At 49.5% G+C, this 21203-nt stretch overlaps 1 protein-coding gene across 1 annotated transcript in view; it reads left to right on the forward strand.

Moving 5' to 3' along the window:
- The first annotated feature begins 791 nt into the window (after positions 1–791).
- LOC129047132 (serine/threonine-protein kinase PAK 3-like) overlaps positions 792–21203 on the forward strand; it is a 48192-nt gene continuing 27780 nt past the window's right edge. Inside the window, 9 exon segments of the mRNA XM_054518458.1 lie at positions 792–875; positions 5628–5640; positions 7316–7534; positions 8454–8491; positions 8951–9082; positions 12372–12506; positions 12785–13120; positions 16971–17083; positions 17739–17856. Coding sequence (XP_054374433.1) covers positions 792–875; positions 5628–5640; positions 7316–7534; positions 8454–8491; positions 8951–9082; positions 12372–12506; positions 12785–13120; positions 16971–17083; positions 17739–17856 — 1188 coding nt within the window.

The raw sequence follows: 21203 nt of genomic DNA on the forward strand, positions 1-21203 counted from the left end.
TTGGACACCATCTGGAGAAGGACCCGAGCAACCTCATCCACCTCAGAGTCCATGTCCTTCTTCAAGGTCACAAAGAGCTCTCCCAGAGTGACAATGGCGGAGTAGGACACCTTGGAACGGAGGTTGGTCACCTGGGGAAATCATGAGGGGAAACATAAGAATCACCTTGGAAAGAAAACCAGTTGCCTTCAACAGAAGTCCCAGGAAATGACAACACATCCCACTGTGTCCAGAGGAACATACAAGTACCAGAAGAGCAGGAGAGCACAAGCACAGAAAGGCACTTACTCTGGCACCAATTTTTGGCCTCAGACCTGCTCACTGCAGGCCATAAATAAAAATTTCATTAAGTGTTCTAGTTAACCCTTCTAAAATGTCCACAGCTTTGATTTTAGGCCCTTTTACTGGAAAATTAAAGCAAGAGCTGCTTTCAAATCATAAAGGCACAAGTGATAAAGATAAAAGAGTCAGGTGCTCCTGTTCAAAAAAGCAACACCAGCAGTTGAAGCACTCAGCCAGGAAACAGAAAACACAGGCTCAGGTCTACAGACTCATTTGCAGTGTTGAATTACAACTTGGGCAAAGATTGGGACTCTGGCAAATAACAGCATTAGTGTCTCAGTTTCTGCATTTGCACATTGCATTATAAAGGCACCACACTCAAAGATGAGTGTCAGATACCCGACCTGCCAGTAAATACAGCTGCATGTGCCCACAGATCCTGCAGATAGCTGGGAGACATTGGAAATCTCAGGTCTAAAACCAGAAATGAAGGCAGACCCTGAGCACACATGGAGATGAACAAGCTCATCCCTACTCTACTCACTGTGTATGAAGTAGGGGGGACAATTCAGAGCAATGTTCTCACCTTGCTGGTAAGTGCCAAGCAAACCTCACGAAGTCTACAAAGCAGGACCTCTGAATGGGACCCAGCCAGGTGTTGGATGCTGAAGAGTCCCTTCTCCTTCAGCTCCCTGAAAGGCAGAAGATTGATTTTTCTCTCCACCAAGGCAGCAGCCTCTGAAATGACCAGGCTGGCAGCTCAGTTGAACAATGGGAGGAGCTTTTCAAGGAGTATTTAATGAAATTGTGGAACGCGTTGCCCCAGGATGCTGTGGCTGTCAAAAGCATTCACAAACCCAAGAGGCAAAGAGAGGGGTTTCAGAGTGGCCATTTAAGAAGACAGCCTTTCTGAAATCTCTGGCCCATGAGGCCCCTCTGTCACTGCTTCCTAGAAGCTGTGAGACCGGGCCATGCTGCTGTTTCTTGTCACCTCCCTGTACCTGTCCCTGAGACACAGTTCCACCGGGCTGTTATTGGGGCATTTTCCTTCTTTGTCAGCCCCAGCAAGCATTCAGCAGGGAGAGTCTGCACTGCCACTCTGGAGCTGAGTTTCCACTCTACAATCTCGGCCTCTCTGTCACCCCCTCCACTCCACCTCACACATTCCCCAAAAAAGCAGCAGGATGTCTGCTGGGACCGCCTCAGCTTGCAGGAAGGCCAAGTGGGTCCTGGCCTCTCCTGACCCACAGCACAGCTTTCTTTCATCCCAGGATGGAAATATAAAAACTGTATTATCACATCACACAGAGGGCCAGGAGCTTTTTATTTTGGCTGCAAGTGTCCACAGGCATTGGGGAAGAGGAGAAAAAGAGTGTTTTGCAGCAAGCAACCCGGCTACTCAGGCAGGATGATAGGAAAAGTGTCTGGAAGGTGCTTTTTAGGACTCTGGTTGTTCTGCTGAAGCCTCTGACAGAGCCGATGGGCAGATCCCAGAGCTGTGGAGAGTTCCTGGGAAATTTGTCCTTGGATATGTCTACGAATGCTCTCCCAGCCATGAACTGCCATCTGTGTCCTGTCCATATGTCACTGCCTTGACTGTTGAGTGTCTGAGGTGCCTCTTGAGGCTGCTATGGACCTCCTTCACCAAGGAATGGATTGTGATACAACATCCCTTTCTGCTTATGTTTGGGCACTGACAGAGCCTGGACCCCTCTGGCTGAGCTTGGGCTCTCGCCAAGCAAGATTGCAAATGAGAGCAGCTCATGGTTCTCACCTCCTCCCTCCTGCTGTGACAGACGGACAGAATGGAGCTGCCCCATCTGCCAGGTCACTAAGAAGGATGTGAATTTTTCTCTGCCCTGTCACCACCAGTTCTGCCTGGGCTGCATCCTGCAGTGGGCAAAGAGAAATCCAGCGTGCCCACTCTGCAGAAGAATGATAGAAGCTGTCAGGTTTTCTGAGTCAGATGAACAGGACTACATACAATTTGCCATCAGCTCCCCCAAACAATTGCTAGAGTCCAGCAGGGAGAGAGCCTGGCCACCTTGCTGAAAACAGCCCCCAAGACCCTGAGATGGCTGCTCCATCTTCCCCACGGGGAACACTGTCCCCAGCTGAGCAGGGGCCTGCAGGACCAGAGCCTGTGGATGGCCTCCTGCCCAAGGTGTGGGCCAAATTTTTCAAATAACAATGTCATCTACTGGACCAAAGGTGGCCCTGGCTGCACCAGAAGCTGGAGGGAATATGCCAGCACCAGAGATGGCTGGTTAAAGAATTCATAGAGCAGCATCCTGCACGCCCTCTGTGCCTATGGTCAAGCTGCCAAAATCTTGGTGCCAGTACTGCAGCTTCTCCTCTGTAGCAATCTGAATTGCTGCTAGCATAGTCCAGGGTAAAGAAGCAAAAAGGACCTTTGCATCATCTACACAGATGTTTTATTCAGCTGTGCAGGGAGATGTTCAGGTCCCAGCACCCACACACAGAGGGTCTCACTTTGTCTCCACAGGGGCGTGGGGCTGACCCTGATCTCAGGGCAGTACAAAGATAAGGGGGGCAATCAGGGAATAGGGAAGGTGTGGCTCAGGAACACAGGAGCAGACACAGGAACAGGGGAAGGAGCCAATGGGCTCTAACAGCTTTTTGAGGGAAGCTTCTCGTGTCTCTCTAGACCAGGGAATGCCCCCCCAGGGTCTCCACAATTCCCCGTGTTTTATATTATTAGGAAAGCTTCTCTGAAGGATCAACTGAATCAACACAAAATGACAAAAACAATCAAAAGCACTCATAAGACAATTGTTCAAAATGCAAACAATTCTGAGTTCCCAATGTGCCAACAGATTTCTTGGAGTGTCTTAGATCTGGCAGGAGGGATGCAGGGTTTTCTTAGCACAGTTTATCAGGAAACTGAGTCATACATCCTGAACCTCTGGTCCATGGCCTCCTCACTGTCATTGTGCAGCAAGGAGGCCCAGAGGCTGCTGTGCTCTGGTCCTGTCAGGGATGAGAGCAGCGGCTCTGTGGCCAGCGCCAGCTCCAGCTCCAGCAGCTCACAAGAGGAGGCTCCTTCCAGAAGCTCTGTTGGCTCCAGTGTGGCAGACCAACAGAGCACACTGGAAGCCACCCTCCATTGCAGCCACCCCCCAGCTGCGCCCATCATCCCTGCAGAGCAGGACCTGCCCCAGAGGACCCGCGGCAGGAGCTCAGGACAGTGGCAGGTCCCTCTGCCCAGGGCAGAGTCACAGAACCTCTGCTCCTGGCTGGCACAGGGGCTGCTTACCCTGGTGTCCCACGGAGAGGAGGGATCCTGGGCCCCAAACTCTGCCCAGCCCTGCAAAAGGCCACCTTGCCAGCAGTGCTAGCAGTGCTAGCGAGGTTCCTGCAGCCATTCAGTCCAATAAGAGGAAACAAATGTCTCTTTATCTGACACAGTCTCTGCACACAGCTTTCTCCCCCTCCTCCTGGTGCCTTTCCCTGACTCCAGGAAGAGCTGCAGGAAATGCTGTGTGAGCCATAATAATGGAAGAGTTACTGATAAAAACACTGGGGTGATGCTTTCAGAGGAGTCATGAATGGAAGATTGACCAACCTTCCAGCCAATGGTATGCCAAAAGTTTCCATTCTTTAAATAATTGACTGCAATAAATTAGTAAAAAGAAAGATACGGAAACAAATTAAATCTCCCACAGCTGCTGGCTTTCCTCAGGCTCCATGGCCTATGTATTGCTAGACTTACTTCACTTAGGCAGAATATTAACTGCCCTGACTTGTTGGAGACTGACCACAAGGTCTCATCTGTGGTGAGCAGTCACTAAAATTAGCTCAGCAGAGGCATCTTCAGCTGTCCAAGTGTAGCAGAAATACATATTCTCTGCTTCATGACTGTGTGGCAACAGCTGCTGGTGTGGATTCGTCAGCGTTGCTTCATGGATTGCTCCTGGGAAGGAACTGTGTGCACAGGCACAGAATGATGGCTTTGATCTCCTCTAATTACTCCAATCGGATGATGGCCAGAACTTTTAGGCAAAAAGCATCATGACAGAATAATTTACAATATTCTCCAAACTACTCCTGTGGTTTTGATTTTCTTACTGATTAGGTTCAGTGTCTGGCCTCAAGAAATCAGTCCAGAAATAACAGGCAAACCTCAGCTTGCAAGTTAGAGTGCAAGTCTTTAATCTGCCATTTTTGCAGTATCTACAAACAACTTTTCAACATATTTGCAAAAAGAATCTCTTAGTTCTTGCTATACCTATCCAGAACCTGACTCTCTCCTTGTTTCATTTTGATTTGAGATCCAAGCATGATTTTTTTCTGGACAGGGAAGTAAGAACCAGCTGCAAATACAGACTACAAGTGTGAATCTATACTGCAGGAACTGAGCTGTAGCTTGGAATTAAAGGCAAGAAGTGATGCCATGGTAAATGTGAACATTTAGTGCTGACATAGGAGCCTTCTGCAATGCTCCACCAACCCATGGTTCACCTTGCTACAAACTCTCTTTCTGATGTTACAAAGAGTGTTGAAGAGCTGACGATAAGTAAAAAAAAATAGCCAGAATGTTAATTTTTGTTATTATGGTGAACAATGACTATCTAATAATTCAGATCTCATAGAAGTGAGTATTCAGATTTCAACTTAGTACATGCTGGCAATTTTAATTTGAAATCAACAGGTTTATCCAAATCAAGTTATCCATAGGAATTAATTTGCTCTATGATCTAAATAAAAATGCCTCATTGTCTGGTAAATGTAGTAGAATTTTGCAAAGTCAACAGTCCACAGATTTTCATTTCTTGTTTAGTGGCTATTCTGCAGGAAAGCTTTTACAGACTAATCAGTTTGTATGTAATTAAAATGCCAGTACATTTCATCTAGCCATTTTGGTATTAGAACAAAACCATATGACTGCACAGCCTTTTAAAAAATATTTTAAAATAAATTTTCAAATCAACAGTCTGAGTAGGACTCAGAATAAAAACTCTACCAAACTTCAACTCCATTGGAAGATTCCCTTGTCACCCTGTGAATCAACTCTGCATTCAGAAGATTAAAAGTCCCAATTATGGTGGTATTTTTTGGTATGGTTAGGAATTGGGGAAGGGTCTTCTTCCTTCTCAACTCCATGCTGCAGTGCCTTTGGGATGTGGCCTGCTGGCCGTTGTTTGTGCAGCCCTGGTATTTCTACATGAGGCAGAAAGTGCAATTGCATTTCCAGCCAAAAGCCCATGAGGAGTGGGGCAGCCGGAGCTGTGCCAGACACAGGCCAGCAGCTGTGCCGCGAGAGGGTTTTGGTTCCTGCCCGGTGCAGCTGGTGCATCTCTTCCGTGACTGCCTCCCCTTCCCAGGTGCCCGGGGATAGTAGGTGCAGGGTTCTGCAAGGGCTATGGAACAGGGTGGGGATGTCTGCTGGCAACAGAGTGCAGCGGAGAGCAAACAGTCCAGGATGTTCCTGGAGTGTGTGACAGAGAACTTCTGACACAGCTGGTGACTGAGCCAGTGAGGGAAGGCACTGCTGGACCTGCTGTTTGTGAAGAGAGAAGGGCTGGTGGGTGACAGGAGGGTTGGAGGCGGCCTTGGGCTCAGTGCTCACAAAATGCTTGTGTTTGATTCCCAGAGAAGGAAGGAGAGACGTTGGGGAAGTGTTTACCTGCAACAAATTGTGAATTTGTTAAGCTTTAACAGGCGGTGCTGAGTTATACCTTCCCTCACACCAGTGGTTAATGTGTGCAAGTGGATATCTTAGCCTTGAGAATAAAGACAGTGGGCCTACTGAGGAGGTAGCTGCAATGCATTCAAGGGGAAGAAGGCTCTTAACCATGGAAGGAGAATTTGAGGAATGGGATGTTCACCACATGACCACCAGAGACCCTCAAGAGACCACTACTCTAAATGTCAGTAATTTTGGGGAAGTGATTTAAACATGTCAAATACTTTGTGAGAATGTTTAGCCTGTGAGTTTGAGCAAAGTAATGAATAAAAGTAATGAAAGGAATGTCTTAGTTCCATGGATACACACACGTGGGTGTGCATGTTTCAGGGAAGCGATTCCCCACGCACCCAGCACTGAAATAAAGTAATGCCTCTTTTCTCACACTGAGCTGGCAGTGTGGATCGGGCCCTGCTCGGTAACTTTCATTTTGGTCATTTCTATTGAAGCATAAAGAATGGTTGAAATGAGATCTTTTCCAGCTGTTTCCATCTTGTTTACCTTTTGGGGGACCAAGGTTCTGTGCTGCAGGTGAGCTGGGTGTGTGCAGAGCAGTGCAGCCCCAGAAACCCCTTGGTTTGCCCAAAGGTTGCCATGCCTTGCTCCCAGGTGTGCCCAGCTCTGGCAGGAGAAGGAGCCCGCAGCGCAGTGGGCACCGTGCCCTGCCCAGCCGGGGCTCTCTGGCACAGAGCAGCATCAGCGCCAGCGCCGTTCAACTGCTCCTGCCTTGGCTTCCCTGGGACACAGGAGCCTCTGGAAATCAGCACCGCCAGCCGCGTTCCCAGCTTGGAGCAGCTGCTGCTGGCGGGCAGATGCTGCCAGTTCCACTGCTGCCAAAGGGGAAGAAAGGCAGAGCAGAGGAAGAGATGTACATACACAGCAGCCCTGGGAACATCCAATAAACATGCAGATATATGGGGTGATTTGTTAGGAATTACTTCAGCTGCTATGCCAATAGTGCTTTCTCTCCTGGTTCTGTACAATGCTTTGGGCCATTTTCTTGGTCTGGTTTCCTTTGCTTGAGTCCCATCTGAATGCTCACTTGGGGTACAGGCTGTAGGTGCTTGGGGCACTCTTGGAGTTCCTCTTGGATCCCTTGAACAACAGGGTTTGGCCCATGGGGGGAGTTTGTGCTGCTTTGTGTCAGAGGAGAACTTCCAAGGCCATTTTGTGTTTGCTGTAGGGAAGGTTGGTTACTGCTTTGCATAAATTCACAGACTAACATGCTTTGTGATGCTTTGCTTTGTCATACTTTGCTTTGTGATATCAGGGCATGGTTGCCACATCGTCGTGGTGACATCAGAAGGTTGCCTTGTTGCACGGAAGGCCTCAGTGCCAGAGCAGCCCTAGGGCTTGCTGAGATCAGGAGCATCCTCCTGATTGTGGCCTTTGTCAGTGTGTAGCTGCACACTGACAGGAGTCTTGGCTTTTGTAGTGCTGGGGTAAACTTGAACAACAGTGCTACAATGATTGAGCAACTCGCTGCTGCAGTTTGCACCATGTATGGCACTGTTTATTCCGCCTATTTCATGACTAGCCTGGCAAGTAAGTGGAGGTTTCAACTCTATTTAGGTTAGGGTGTAAGCTAACCTGGCTTTTGCATGTCCTCCTGCTCTGTCTTAGTGACTGGGTTGATTTTGAAAGAGAAGGAGCATTAGGATGCCAGTGGTTTGGTAAAGCTCCTGTCAGGGCGTTCAGCTAAAAAGGGGGTGCCTGTAGCCACAGGGGCAGCATTTGCAAGGGAACCTGCAGGGCTTCCGTTCCCTCCACGGGAGAGTCTGTGGCAGCAGAGTCTGTCATTTCCTCAGTTTGCTGGATCAAGCAGGACAACTTCCAAAATGCAGACTGGGAGGCCTTCTCAGAAGGCCTTCTAAAGACTTTGTAGTTCTCCCCAGAACTGAGGGAAAGCTTCTTTTATTCTAAATTTTGTAATGAAAGGATTTGACTGTCTATTTTGACCCTTGACTGAGTGCTAAAATAGTGATTCCCTTTGCAGTGAAGTGCAAACTCTAAAGCCATGAGTGTCTGCTCCTGAGCCCTGGAGCTGCTGCTGTGCTGTTTCACAGTAGAACTGCCACAGCTCAGGGGGATTTTGGGGAAGCTTTTCTGGGTGACTGTTTTCAGCAACTTAATGGGAATTAGTGCATGCAACTTCTGTTTTTTAAAAAAGTACCTGAAAGACAAGAGAACAAGAGCTGCTTTATCCATTGAACAGAACAGAAGCATTGAGTGTTGAAGAACAATTTGCATTTCCTTGATCACGTTTGTATTCATTTACTGGTGTAGGCACAACCAAGATTATTGTCCTGATCTCTTGCTGGCTGTGTGAAAGAAGTATGTCACGTGAAGGGATGTTGATAAAGAAAAATACTCTCTGTTTGGGTTGACTTCTTCTCTTCTGTGGGATTCAGCAGCCCAGGCAGTTTTCTCACAGCACTTGTTCATTTTCCCTTGCCCACTCCAGATCACATGATCCGTGTATTCAGAGGTGCTGATCCTGAGGTGAGTGAGAAAGGAACATTTCATGTTCCTGGTGCTTAAGAATTGTAGAGCAAGCTGTGAGCTTGGCCTGTGGCAGCAGAGTGTAGAGGGCCAGCTGGGTAGGCTGAAAGAAAATCCATTTCCATGTCTGCAGCAGCAATAACAAAGGCATCGCTGGCTTTTTCCTGATTTTCCATTTCAGAACTTTCAAGGAATGAAAAGCTCATTTTGCAGAGAGAATGTTGCTTCTTGATAGCAGCCAGGGCATAATGTCTAATTCAGAACTATTAGCAATTCTGTTGAATTAGCCCATTTAAATTCAGTCGCAGTGACTTAGAATCCCATTGTTATCAAAGTTTCTGATTTGTCCTTAGTACAGCTGGTTGTAGAAATAGAGCTGAGTAGAATAAAGTGCTGAATAGAAATAAGGTTATAAATTGTAGGTAACTTTCTGTCCCTCACACTGCTGTCTGTCCACAGATCACAGAACCAACAGCAGTCTCTCCTCTGGCTCCCTCTGCTCATGGAGAGGAGGCCAAAGAGGAGGCAAATGAGGTGGATGAGCGCCAGCCTCCAGCTGTGGTCACACCACAGCCTGACCATTCTGAGCCAGTAAGTGCCAGTTGTGTGTGCTGCTGTCTTTGGTGCAAGGCAAAGCTGCAAGTTTCTGACCAGCCGGCACTTGCTGTTGCTGGCTGAGGATGCTGAGTGCTGGAGTCCTGCCAGGACCTGGTGATTGCCCCCAGCCTCTGGCAGCTGGACAATGGGCTTTGATCTGTCATGCTTAGGCAGCAGCTTCCTGGCATTTTGATAGGGGCCAGCCTGGAGCATGAATGCTCCCTGATCCCAGAGCAGGGAGCATGTCAAAGACACTGTGCTCAGCCTTGTCAGATACACAGGGGACACTGTGGCGTGGAGAGACCTGTCCCCCTGCACAGACTGGCCAAGTAGCTGCAGGCACAAAAAAATGTTGATCTGACCACACAACTCTTTGTGGTGCTTTGTCCCCACAAACTTCTTGGGTGTGCTTACTTGGGACTATTTCAGAGACACGCTGGGGATGTAGAGCTGCTGCTTGAAGTCAGGGATTTTGGTGCCTTTGTTGTCAGGTTGCTCTTCTGCCTCTTCAGGCAGAGCAGCCAGTAGCAGAGCAGATAGGTGCTCTGAGTCTGCCTGTTTCTTGGTCTTTGATAAGCTGCAAGGAGATGACTGTGTTGTCCATGAAGCTGGGGGGGGGGGGCATTCTTGTCTAGTGTGGCAAAAGAAACAAAGTGAGTAGTTCTGAACCCTTCTTCTGAGGCAAAAACCAGACATTGCATGTGTCTGTTGATACCTTCTATTGTGTAGTTTGCTTTGAAAACTGCATTGGAGCCTGGAGTGGGAGCAAAGCTGCAAGTCCTTGACTGCTGTCTTGTAATGCTAAAACCAGGATGTACACCTTGCAATGATGCCTGCTGTATCTGAAGTGAAATGGGCACCTTTGTGGCTGGGGAGCTGCATGGGCCAAAAGGACGCAGGGCTGGCAGCCTTGAGCCGCTGAAGAGGAGGCAGCGTGTGGCCAGGGGGCCAAGAAGGGCCAGGGCACGGTGGCCGTGTCAGCAGCAGGGGGGCAGCAGGAGCAGGGCAGGGAGCGTGGCCTGTGCTGGCAGCGCTGCGGCCACCGCTGCAGTGCTGGGTGCAGCTGTGGGCCCTGGGAAGCAGAAAGTCCTTGAGGGGCTGCAGCGCGTGCACAGAAGGACAGGGGAGCTGGGCAAGGGGTGCAGCACAAGGCCAGCGAGGAGGTGCTGAGGGAGCTTTAGCCTGGACAATGGGGGCTCATGAGGGACCTTCAGGCAGACTTCCATAGATCCCTGCCTTAGATCCACAGATCCAATGCTCAGCACAAGGGCTGTTTCCCTGCCAAACATCCCTTCACTGCATCCAAGTGCTTTAGACACTGGAGTAGGTAACACTTTCATATTTTGTTTGTTTATTTGTTTGTTTGTTTGCTAGAAGGAGAAGCCTTGTGTCATTTCTCCTTCTCCAGGGAGCAAGGGAGCTTTTTCTCAATCTTTCCTGCCCTTTTCCAGCACTGGCAGAAACACATCACTTTCAGGTTAACGGCTCCCGTGTCTTTTGGCAGCCCAGGGAATCAGTGTGTGTTGTATTTGGGAATTGAGCAGGAAATCAATGCCCTTGCATTCCAGCTGGTGCTCAGAGATTAGAGGAGCTGGGAGGGGCTGGGCTGCATTTCTGATTCCAGCCACTTTAGCACCATCAGTGTGCTCGAGTCCAAGAGAAGAACTTGCCCGAGCACAGATGCACAGAGTGCAGTTCCCAGTGCAACGCTCTGGGTCTGATTGCATTCCAGAAGGACCCACACGCTCCAGATTCCCCAAGAGTGTGGGTTACTGAAGCAACAGGAGAGCAAGTTCAGGATGGCTGCAGATCGGGGCACTGCTACCGAGTGTTGATGTGTGTAGCGACAGAAAGGACAGTATTGATTCAGGGTGACCTCCACGTGGCGAATAATGTGCTTTGACTCTATGATTTAGAAGGTTAAACAAATGCTTTCTTAAGCTATGTTATATCACACTAGTACTATATTAAAACTATACTAAAGAGATACTATACTAAAAAGCTACTAAAGAAAAACTTGTGACTGTCTCCAGACAGTCACGACACAGCTTTTATCTAATTAACTAATCAAGCTAAACAACTATCACTAAAATCCAATTAACAAATCACTTTTAGTAAACAATCACTAGAACACATTCTACATGTACTAAACAACAAGAACAGCAAGTAGACATAATCATTGTTTTCTCTTCTTCTCTAAGTTTCTCACTACCTCCCCTTAAAAAAACCTAGGAGAGAGAATTATATCTCTCTGTGTTCAAAGAATGTAAATACCACAGCACAGTAAAGAGAGATTATAAAAATGAGATCTGTCTGTCTATCTGTCTATCTGAATCTTCCTGGCTCTGCTCCAAAGCAGTGGAAGATGCAAAGCTCACCTAAAGGCATCCCTTCAGGAGAGGAGTAGAGACAAGTTCCATTGACTGATCCTGAGCAGGCAGAGATGTTTCCCCCTCTAGAGATGGTTGTTTTTTCCCCTCATGTTTTCCTACTCCAGCCTTTTCTGACCTGAAGCCTTCTTTTTATCCTTTAAATTTTTGCATGTCCTAAGGGAGTGGAACTATCCCATGCTGTAGCTGGGGTCTGGTGACTTTGCCCATACATGCATTACATGACACATGGTTTCCTTCGCTGGCATCCCCAGGGCTGTGTAAGTGCATTTGTTAATGGGGCCTTATGAGAAACTCTGTTACTGCTGGTCAGAATTCTCAGTTGACAAAAGAGGGAGAAGAAACACCTTGGTCCTCCTCCATATACTGAGATGGCCATAGAGGTTCTCTGACTTCCATCAGAGATCTTTGCATGCATCCTTATCTCCTGAATGACCCCATTTTCTAACAAGAGTGTAGATGTCAGGAAGGAGGAATGCTGGTGCAGGCCTGAAGGGAATGTGAACTCCAGAAGTGTCTCTCACAAGGAGTGAGCTCACCCAGGAAGCCACCTGCAGGGCCAGGATGGAGCTATGGGACAGGGCGGGGTGTCAGTCACCACTGAAAGACAAACAGGACATGGCAGAAGCAGAGGGAGGCCCTCACCAGACCCTTGAGAAATGCCACACCTTCCCTGTCAGCTGCCTGAGAGGCTGTTGGAGCTTCAGTCCCAGATGGCCCCTGATTGTAGGGCCAGGGTCACTTTGGAATCTGTGGCTCCCCACGGGCAGAGAAGGACCCAGCAGAGCAGCAGCACAGTGCTTTGGGAGCGTGTGAGCCCAGCAGTCTTTGAGTCTTGGCCCACAAAGGTCGTACGGGAAGTTGAAACCCATCTTCTCTTGCTTTCTGTGCAGGTGCTTCTAGAGAAAGAGCAGGAGCAGACTGCCTTATCTGAGATGCCATGCCAGATTCAGGGAGAGCTGTTCCCTGCCCGAGAGCAGGAAGAGCAGCTCGGGCAGCAGGTGGAAGAGCCAGAGGAGAATGGCCAGGTTAGCCTGACTGGCCAGGGGACAGAGGGAAGGGCAGGAAGAGGGGCATAAACCAGAGCTCCTGGGACTGAGGAGGCCAGGAAGTCCCACAGGCACTGAAAGGACAGAGCCTTGGAATCTGCAGAGACCAGCACCAGGACAGGATGGTTACAGTGGAAGCAGAGCTGGGTAGAGAAGCAGAAAGAAGGGGCTGAATAAATGTGATTTTGAGGCTAAAAGAGGGAAAAGTTGATCTTGATGGCAGCTCTCAGTCACTTGCTCTGCTTTTGTGTGTACAGAACATCAAGGCAGAGCCACAAGCAGAGCTGCCTGAAGCTCAGAGTGACATCATGGCAGCAAAGAGGAGGAATGAAGACATCCAAGAGGAGAAGAATCTCCCTATGCAGAGGGGCAATCAACAAAAACAGGTGAATGAAGGAATGGCAGCCACTCCACGCATGAAAGAGAGTCCTTTCCATTGTTGTTTACAGAAAATTGATGAACAGATGCAGGCACAGCTGCAGGAAACTGAGGCTAGGATCAAGGCAAGGAAGCAGAGGCTAGACGAAAAAATTAAAATCATCAAAGAGAAAATTAATCGCCTCCTTCAGGAACAAAAGGCTCTAGAAAAGCGAGTGAAACAGCAATAGCCACTGCAGTCACCCAAGGGGTGGTTTCTGCCCTCCTTGCCTTTCCAGTGCAGAGCAGCAGGGGGTGGGTGATGCCTCTGAGTGCCATCCTGATGAGGCCTCTGTCAGAGCTGCTCTGAAGGGCACTTCCTGGTCTGCTGAATCTCAGCTGATGCTCTAGACAGTGGCATTACTCCCTTGGCCATTTAGCCAGCAGTCATCCGAATGAACTCCTGCTGGCTTCTTCCAGGTGACCTTGTTTCTTGAGGTGTTTTTGCAGGTGAACATGGTCACTCACATAGATCTGGAATACGAGCTACAAGCTGTCTGTATCCCTTGTGAATCTGCTCCTGTCCTTTTCTCTACTTTCTTCCCAGTCGATGACTCCTGGCTGACGGGGACAAGCTGTAGTCTCTGACTGCTTTGTTCTGTTTGACTTGAGGTGGAAGTGTTGCCATCCTACCTGGCAGCCTGCAGAGAGTTCCAGCAAATGACGGGCAACCAAGAGCCCCGAGGCTGGCATGAGGCCCAGGAACTGAACCATCCAGAGATGCTGCAGGATGAGCACGTCCTGAGGAAGGTGCAGAAAAAGAGAATTTCATGGCAGGAGGTAGAACATTAGAATGAGGAGCTGCAAATGTATCTGCAGACCTAGGAGGGGGAAAGGAGTCTTTGGGAGGAAGTGGAGCGGTCGTTGCTGCAGTCATCCTTTAGAACAAGAAACTGGCTATGACCTCAAGTAAAACCAGCCTTTGGTTTTGACCATTTGGTTTCACAAGTGGACATCCAAAGCAATCCAGTTGAAGAGCTCTGCATGTGGCTGACAGCAGCTTCCTAAGGGCTTGCATTTCAAATGGCAATCTCTCTTGCATTTCAGGGCAATCTCTGCCACACCTTCCTGACATAAACTCATTTCTTGTCTCAGATCTACACCGACTCTGACACTGAAGCTGCTGCAGAAGCAGCAGTGCTGTCCCAAGGAGCCTTTGCTCTCCAGCTGAAGAAGTGGAGCCTGAGCACTTGGTTCACCTCCCGTGCTGACCCAGCTGCTGCTCAGCAACAGGAGATGGCGGGTGACTCCCTGGAGCAACTGAGTACGTCTGGTATCTTTCTTATCTGAGGGACAGTGTATTGTGTGCACGTGTCAGCATAGCTGTACTAAAGGGTTCTCCTCAGTTTAGTGTCACAGAAGTGCTGGCGTTGCTCCGAGGCAGCAAGAGAGAGCTCTGGGTGTTCCTGCTGCCTCTGAGGGCAGCTTAGACTGGCTGGAGTTTGCCTGGGCTTCCCTCTCTGCCGAAGGCAGAAGCAGGCATTGTTCCTGGATCAGCAGAAGGCTGTGACTGCTTGAGTCCTAGCCACTGGCAGAAGCTCTGCTGAGATCAGTCTCTAGGAAAACACATCAAGCCCTTTGTGATTCTGCAGCACAACCCAATGAATCTGCTTCTTGCCCTTAACAGCTGCCAGTGCTGTGCTCTCAGATAAGATCTGGTAGGGTTGAGAAGAGAGCCCAGTGGATTCTGTGTCTACCATCACCTGTTGGGACAAAAAGGGCACTGATCTGCGCCTCGGTGTGGCTGATCTCAAAGCCCATCCTGTTGTGTCCTGAATGGGGGCAACAGCTTGTACGGGGCTCAGGCTCACTCTGGCTTCTTCCAGTCAGTGCCTGTCAGTGCTCATGCTTGGGCTTTGCCAGCCTTGTTGTGGTCGCTGCCCTGCCCCTGAGGGCTGGTGGGAGTGCAGAGGCTGGAACCTTCCTTAGCTGGGAGGGTCCCGCTGCTGCCCGGCTGCTGCAGCGCAGAGCTGCCTGAGGCAGCAGCCCCTTCTCTGGGCCGGCTGCTGCGTCGCACGGCCTGGACTCACAAGAGGGTCAGCATCTCCTCTGGGCAGCTCTCTGTGTCACAGGGCGCCTGAGGAGCACTGCTGTCCTCTGTGCCCATGCCCGCCGTGCCGAGTTGGGAAGATGGGGACGTGTGCGGTGCCGAGAGGGCGAGTGCAATGGGAGTGACTGATACGCGCTGTCGGGGTGAAGAGAAGCGGCGTGGTTCTTCATGCGGGGCACGGGCAAGGGCGTCTTTGAGCTCAGCCTGCTCATAAAGGGTGAGGGTCCTGACGCTGAAAGCCCCGTCGGGATTGCTTCTAGCATGAGCTGCTCTGGTTTACAAACGCAGAGGCATTCTTCTGGCAAACTGCTGCAAGCTGGAAAAGATGGGAACACTTGGCAATAATTCCTCCTGTTCTGAACTTGACATCTGTTCAGAGGAATTGATTCTAGATGTCCAGGTGCATTTAATCTTAGCAAGTAGGAAACCTTTTCTAAATCTCACAGTGTTTATTCCCAAGAAAACAAAGGCACTGTTAGTTCCAGCTCTCCTTAATGTTTCTAGATGACAAACTTACTTGCCTTGGTAGGTGTTCTCTTCTGGTCTCAGTCTCTGAATGTATCTCCCTGTGCTTCCCTGTGTCAAGAGGTCTCTCACTTCAAAGGATGCTAGAAATCAGTCTCTGTGCCAGCCACTTGTGCTGTGGACCTGCTGTTCTTTTCTTGTTGTTCCAGTTCCTGTTCCTGTTGTTCTTAGCCAGCTGTCCACAAAGGGAGGGCTCAGAGCCCCAGACAGTGGGGCTGCCTTTTGTATCTCCTAGAAGCTGGGATCTCTGCTTTAAAGTGAACATCTTGCATTTTGTTTCCCTCAGGGAGAATGGCGAAGATGGAAAATCCTATTATAAAATACATTGAACTGGAAAATATTGGCAGTGGGTGAGTCCAAGCAATGTTAATTTTACCAAACTATGCATCAGGTGTTTTGCTGGTGGAATAGGTATCAAGTGTGAAGTCAGACAAGCTGCAAATGTGTTCAGGCACTGGGCTTAGATTGTCAGTGCTGATCAGAATTTCTAAGTGTGCTCAGAAGGCATTGTCAAAGACATCTCCATGCTTCCAGTGTCCTGCAGGTCTTAGGCATTTACAGCACAGATCTCCTGTGTGGGCTGGCTTTCACTGCAAGATCTAAATGGCTTCTCCTTTCTCTGCTTCTGTTTTGTTTCTAGGACTTTTGGAGATGTTTGTAAAGCACTCGACACTGCCACAGGAGGAGAGGTAAATGTCAACAGCACCTGCAGATTCTGCTGCACTCGAGGGCTTTCCCTTCTGGTGTGAGCTGTGGCTGGAGCTTTGGGCAGAGCTATGCTGAAAAGGCACAAGAAGCACAGACTGGTGCCAGCCCGCAAAATGCATTTGGGACTTTGTCCTCCTCAGCTGCCGGAAGGAAGGCACAGAGGGCAGCTGTTCCTTTCAGAGAAGGACGCGCTCACTCGCTCTCCATTGCTGAAACAAAGGTGGTGCCTTCGAGCACCTCACTGCTCTTTGGGGCACAGCTTCAGAGTCCTGAATTCTCATTTCTGGCTGCCAATAAATACATCTGAAAGTTACCGGTAGTTCCTTAGCCACCTGCTGCACTTGGGAACTGCACATAGGGAGAGATCTGCAAGGCGTCCCTGAAAGCCCTAAGCCCTGCCCATAGCCCAAGATATATCCACAGAGTTTTAAGGCATGGATTGCTTCTTCTGAGTCGCAAACAAAGCAGCAGAGAGTGTGGTCAGAGCTTTGTGGGTGATAACCGAGACACCGCTGTTACCAAGTGGTCAAGGCAAAATGTCAGTGGCCCCACGTGTCCTGTAACTGGCTCCCAAGGGAGCAGAGAAATGGGCTGTTGGAACGTCAGTTCCTAATTACTGCAGTGCCTAATCACAAGGCAGTTTGGCACAGCTCAGCTGTGTCATTGCAAAATCACTCGCTCCATGTGCCTTGTGGTCTCGTGCCACCAACCTCTCAAGTTACTGATTTTCAATGTCATTTTAGGTGGCCATAAAGAAAATACGTCTTCAAGGACTGAGGAAGAAGGAACTAAAAGTCAATGAACTCATGGTCATGAAGGTGAATAGGAATCCCAACCTGGTCAATTGTTTAGACAGGTGAGTTGTGCTTTTGTCCCATGAACGTTTGTTCACATATTGCAAACATGCAAGGTAAAATCCCACTTTGATCACTGGCAGAAAATAGAGCTGTAATTATTGGCTAATTATTATTGCTCCTTTCATCTCCAGTGGATGGGAAGAGATTGCATTTTGTCTGCATGAGTCTTCACTGGCACATGGTATTTGAAAATTGTTCAAAAACCTGGATGTGTCGTGTCTTACTAAATCAATGATCTCTATATTCACAGCCACCACTTTGTTTTGGAGCTTGATTTTTTTCAAGTGTCTTCTTAGGTCCAGGTAAACTAACAAGGATTTCCCTTGGATTGTTGCCACTGTTTTCCATTGCTATGCATGCCAGGAAGACTAGGTGCTTTTTTCCAGAAACACCATGTGTGACAGGTTTTTTATCTGGGCTGTTACTAAACTGCACATTTTGCTTGCTGCCCATCTAAGACATCTCCTTTTTCTCAGCTGTGCCTTTCTCCTTGAGACTGCACAGATGGCAAACAATGCACAGCCAAGAGGGAATGTCTATTCCTTTATTTTGTCTTCGTCTCAAAGGGACCTGAAAAGAAGAATCAACCCGTCTTTTCCACACAGCAACCTAGCCATGTACATTCATCTCCACGCCCTTGTTTCCTTCTTTCAGCTACCTTGTGGGTGAGGAGCTCTGGCTGGTTATGGAGTACATGGATGGAGGCACTCTGAGCAATGTCATCAGCAAGACCTACCTGTCTGAAGATGAGATGGCAGCCATCAGTCGGGAGGTCAGCAATCCCATGTGTTTCCAAGGGCTTGGGCAGGATTGTCTGGGAAACAGGGGCTCAGAGCTGGAGTGATTTCCTGTGCCAAGCTTTGTTTCTGTGTTGCTGCTATTCTATGGGCAAGTAAAAGCATCTCAAGTGAAAGGCCTGCCAGTGTCCCTGCACTCCCTGTACTCAGTGCCAGTACTCTTATCTCCTGCTGCTGTATTCTCGCTCTGTCTCTTGTATTTGTATTTGCTGTTCTCCACCTTGCCTCTCTAAATGTTTGCCTGGAGTCTGTCTTCACTGCATTCCTTGCCTGTAAAAGCAAAGGTGCTGGTGGCAGGATTTGAAATGATCAGCAAAGAAAAAAGACTCATGTCTCACAGTAGCACAGAATTTCCTGGCTTGGAAGGGATTCTCAAAGATCACTGAGCCCAAGTCCAGGGCCTGCCCAGGGCAGCCTCAACAATCACAGCCTGTGCCCAAGAGCAGTGTCCAAACACTTTTGGAGCTCAGTCAGGCTTGGTGCTGTGCCCCCTTCCCTGGGGAGTGCCCAAGCAGCCTCTGGCTGAAGAACCTTTTCCTTCTATCCAACCTAAGCCTGCACTGGCACATCTCCCCTGCCATTGTCTTGGCTCTTCTCAATGGCCCCGGGAGTGAAGAGAGTAGTGCATGGCCTTGTGCTTGCCCTCCTGAGGAAGCTGCTGACTGCTAGAGGGTCCTGCCTAGGACATTCCATGTCAAAAAGGCGGCAATGACAGCAAAGAGAAAGGAGCTGGGACACAGGAGCTCGGGCTTTGCAATGATGAGGATGAGAAGGAAGGCTTTTTAACTGGAGCATTGCTTTGATCTCTTTCAGGTGGAAAGGAGAGGCACAATGAAAAAGAAAGCAAGAGCCCAGATTCAGCCGTGAGTTTTGGCATAGGGTTAAAGGACAGCAAACTGGAGGAATGGCGAGGAGGAGAACTGCTCTTTCAGAGTCAGGGTGGCATTGGTTCAAGCCTGTGGGTGCACAGGAAGGCTCTCTTGACCACTTGCCTTTCTCACCTCCACCTCCTTCTTCCTTTAGACACATCAATGTTGGCAGCGACTTTCAGGCTGAGCTGCCAGAGCTGCTGAGCTGCCAGAGCTGCAGAGCAGAGCACCAAGTGAGGATGAAGAGCCTGCAACCCTGGTCTGGAAGCCCTGGGGGGAGGATGACTCTGACATGGAAAAACCTGAAAGAGGTAGCTTTGCTTCAAGCTTTTCTTCCACCCCTGAGCTACTTGGGTCTTTAAAAGGCTCCTTTTGCGTAAAAAGGCAGCCTTTTGCAGGCTCTCCTTGTCTCGCCCATCTTCCCATGTAGAAGTGTTAGAGGCAAGGAGAAAGAGCAAGCACCTTGCTCTCCAAATTGGTCAGGGCCGTCTGCCACTGGAAGAGCGGAGATTGGCCCCCACTTCTTCTTACAGAAGCTGCTTTGGAGGGAGAGCCAGCACTGCGTGGGCCCTTGGTTCAGCTGGCCCTGGCTTTGCTCTCCTTTTCATACTCTGCAAGCTGCTGTCTTTAGCTCCCGGCCTTTCCTTCTGCCTTGCATGGCAGTCTTTGCCCTTGCTGGCCTCAAGGCTGACTTTCGGTGGGTTTTTTGTTGTGCTTGCAGTAAGAGAACTGTTGGACATGGCCAGCTCCCGTGGCATTCCCGGGGCAGCAGCTAACCTGGAGCGCGCCCTGCACTGCCTGCACCGGGCACGCGGCAGCGTTCCGGTAAGAAGCGTCTGTTTGGGCGCAGAGAAGAGGGCACAGGGAATGCAGAGGGCCCGGGCACTGGGACAGCCTTTCCTGGCTGCTCTTTGAAGAAGGGTCTTAACAGGGAGCAGAGCACTTGCTGCCTGCTGTGTCTCCTCCAGCTGCGTCAGGGTTGAGCCCAAAGGGCTCCAGCAGGGAGAATCTCCCTCCTGGAGGCGGCGGCGGCGGCGGAAGGTCCTGCTGCCTTGTAAATGGCCTGGAGAGCTGGCTTCTCTAAGACATTTGGAGGGGAAATTCCCAGAAGCCTCAGTCAGCTGAGGCCATTCTGGCTGCAGGAGCAGCAAAATCCTTAGGTTGGTGAGCAAAAGGCCACTCTCGGGGACCAGGATCAAAGGGTTGGGCAGCAAAAACCAGGGACTTGGAGCAAATGACAGTGTTTCACCCACATGGGATACAGTCGCTTGAATGTCTGGAGAGGCAAAGTAGCTGCAAGGCAGCACCTGTGATTTTTTGGCTCATTTTTAATGTGGTGGGGCGGCTAAAGCCGTTTCCCTCTTGATCTTGCAGGAGGCTCTGGAGATGCTGCTCTCAGAGGGGCCTGCAACACCTCAAGGCCACCCCATGGCCGATTATCATTACGCAGGTAAGCAAAGCAGAGCTTCTTGCGTCCCTGACAGATGCTGCCGTCCCCTTCATTGTTGTGGCAAGGGTTTCTGCTTAAAGCAATTGTGCTTAACACCAGCACAAGGTCTTGTCTCCTCTGCGGGTGGGGAAGCACCAGCATCTAGTCCTTCAGCTTTACTTGTTTTCCAATCCTTCTCCCCGGGCAATGCCTGCTCTTGTCTTCATGACCTTCTGAGGGAGCAGACACGTACACACACGTGAATGACGGCCTGCCACCATTTTCTTTCGGCAGCCAGTGGGATCTACTTGGTGTGGATCAAGGGATGCGTTTACTACCCGCTGCTTTTTCTTGCCAGGCTCTGATAGATGGACACCTGAGGAGAAGGAGTCCTTCCAAAAGGCTTTCCACACCTACGGCAAGGATTTTCATCTCATCCAGAAGCAGGTAAAGCCACGGGACATTCTTTACCCGAGCAGATCGTCAGGAGGAAAGCTTGGTTATTTCTGGGAACAAGCACTGGGCTTCAGTCTCTCTCTTCTCAAGTACCAAGTATCTTCAAGAAGTAACAAAAGGGGACATCAAAAGCCTGTGTCAAAAGGATGATCCTGCCTCTCCAGCCCTTTTCTCCAAGCTCTTTTGGAAGATGAAGCTTTCTTCTGTCAGACTTGTCGCACAGGTCTGCTGCTGCTTCCACAAGACGGTGTGCTGGCATAACTGGAGGGAAGCGGGGAAAGAAGAACTGTGCTAGATGGATTTGTTGTTGATCTGTGCATTGCGTGTATTACCACCTAGCAGAATACACGGTTTAAGACATTGCATGATGCCTCTCTTTCCCCATGTTGATTTCATTTTACACCCTACTCCATTTACTTCATGCTTTTCCTTCCTAGTTCACTCCATATTCTACTTTTTCCCCAGTGCACCCGACACCATTTTCGACTCCTTCTTTTTCTCTTCACAACAGATCCAGACTAAGACCGTGGCACAGTGTGTGGAGTACTACTACTCCTGGAAAAAGGAG

This window comes from Molothrus ater, unplaced genomic scaffold (genome assembly GCF_012460135.2).
Source record: "Molothrus ater isolate BHLD 08-10-18 breed brown headed cowbird unplaced genomic scaffold, BPBGC_Mater_1.1 matUn_MA599, whole genome shotgun sequence".
In the NCBI taxonomy this organism is placed as follows: Eukaryota; Metazoa; Chordata; class Aves; order Passeriformes; family Icteridae; genus Molothrus; species Molothrus ater.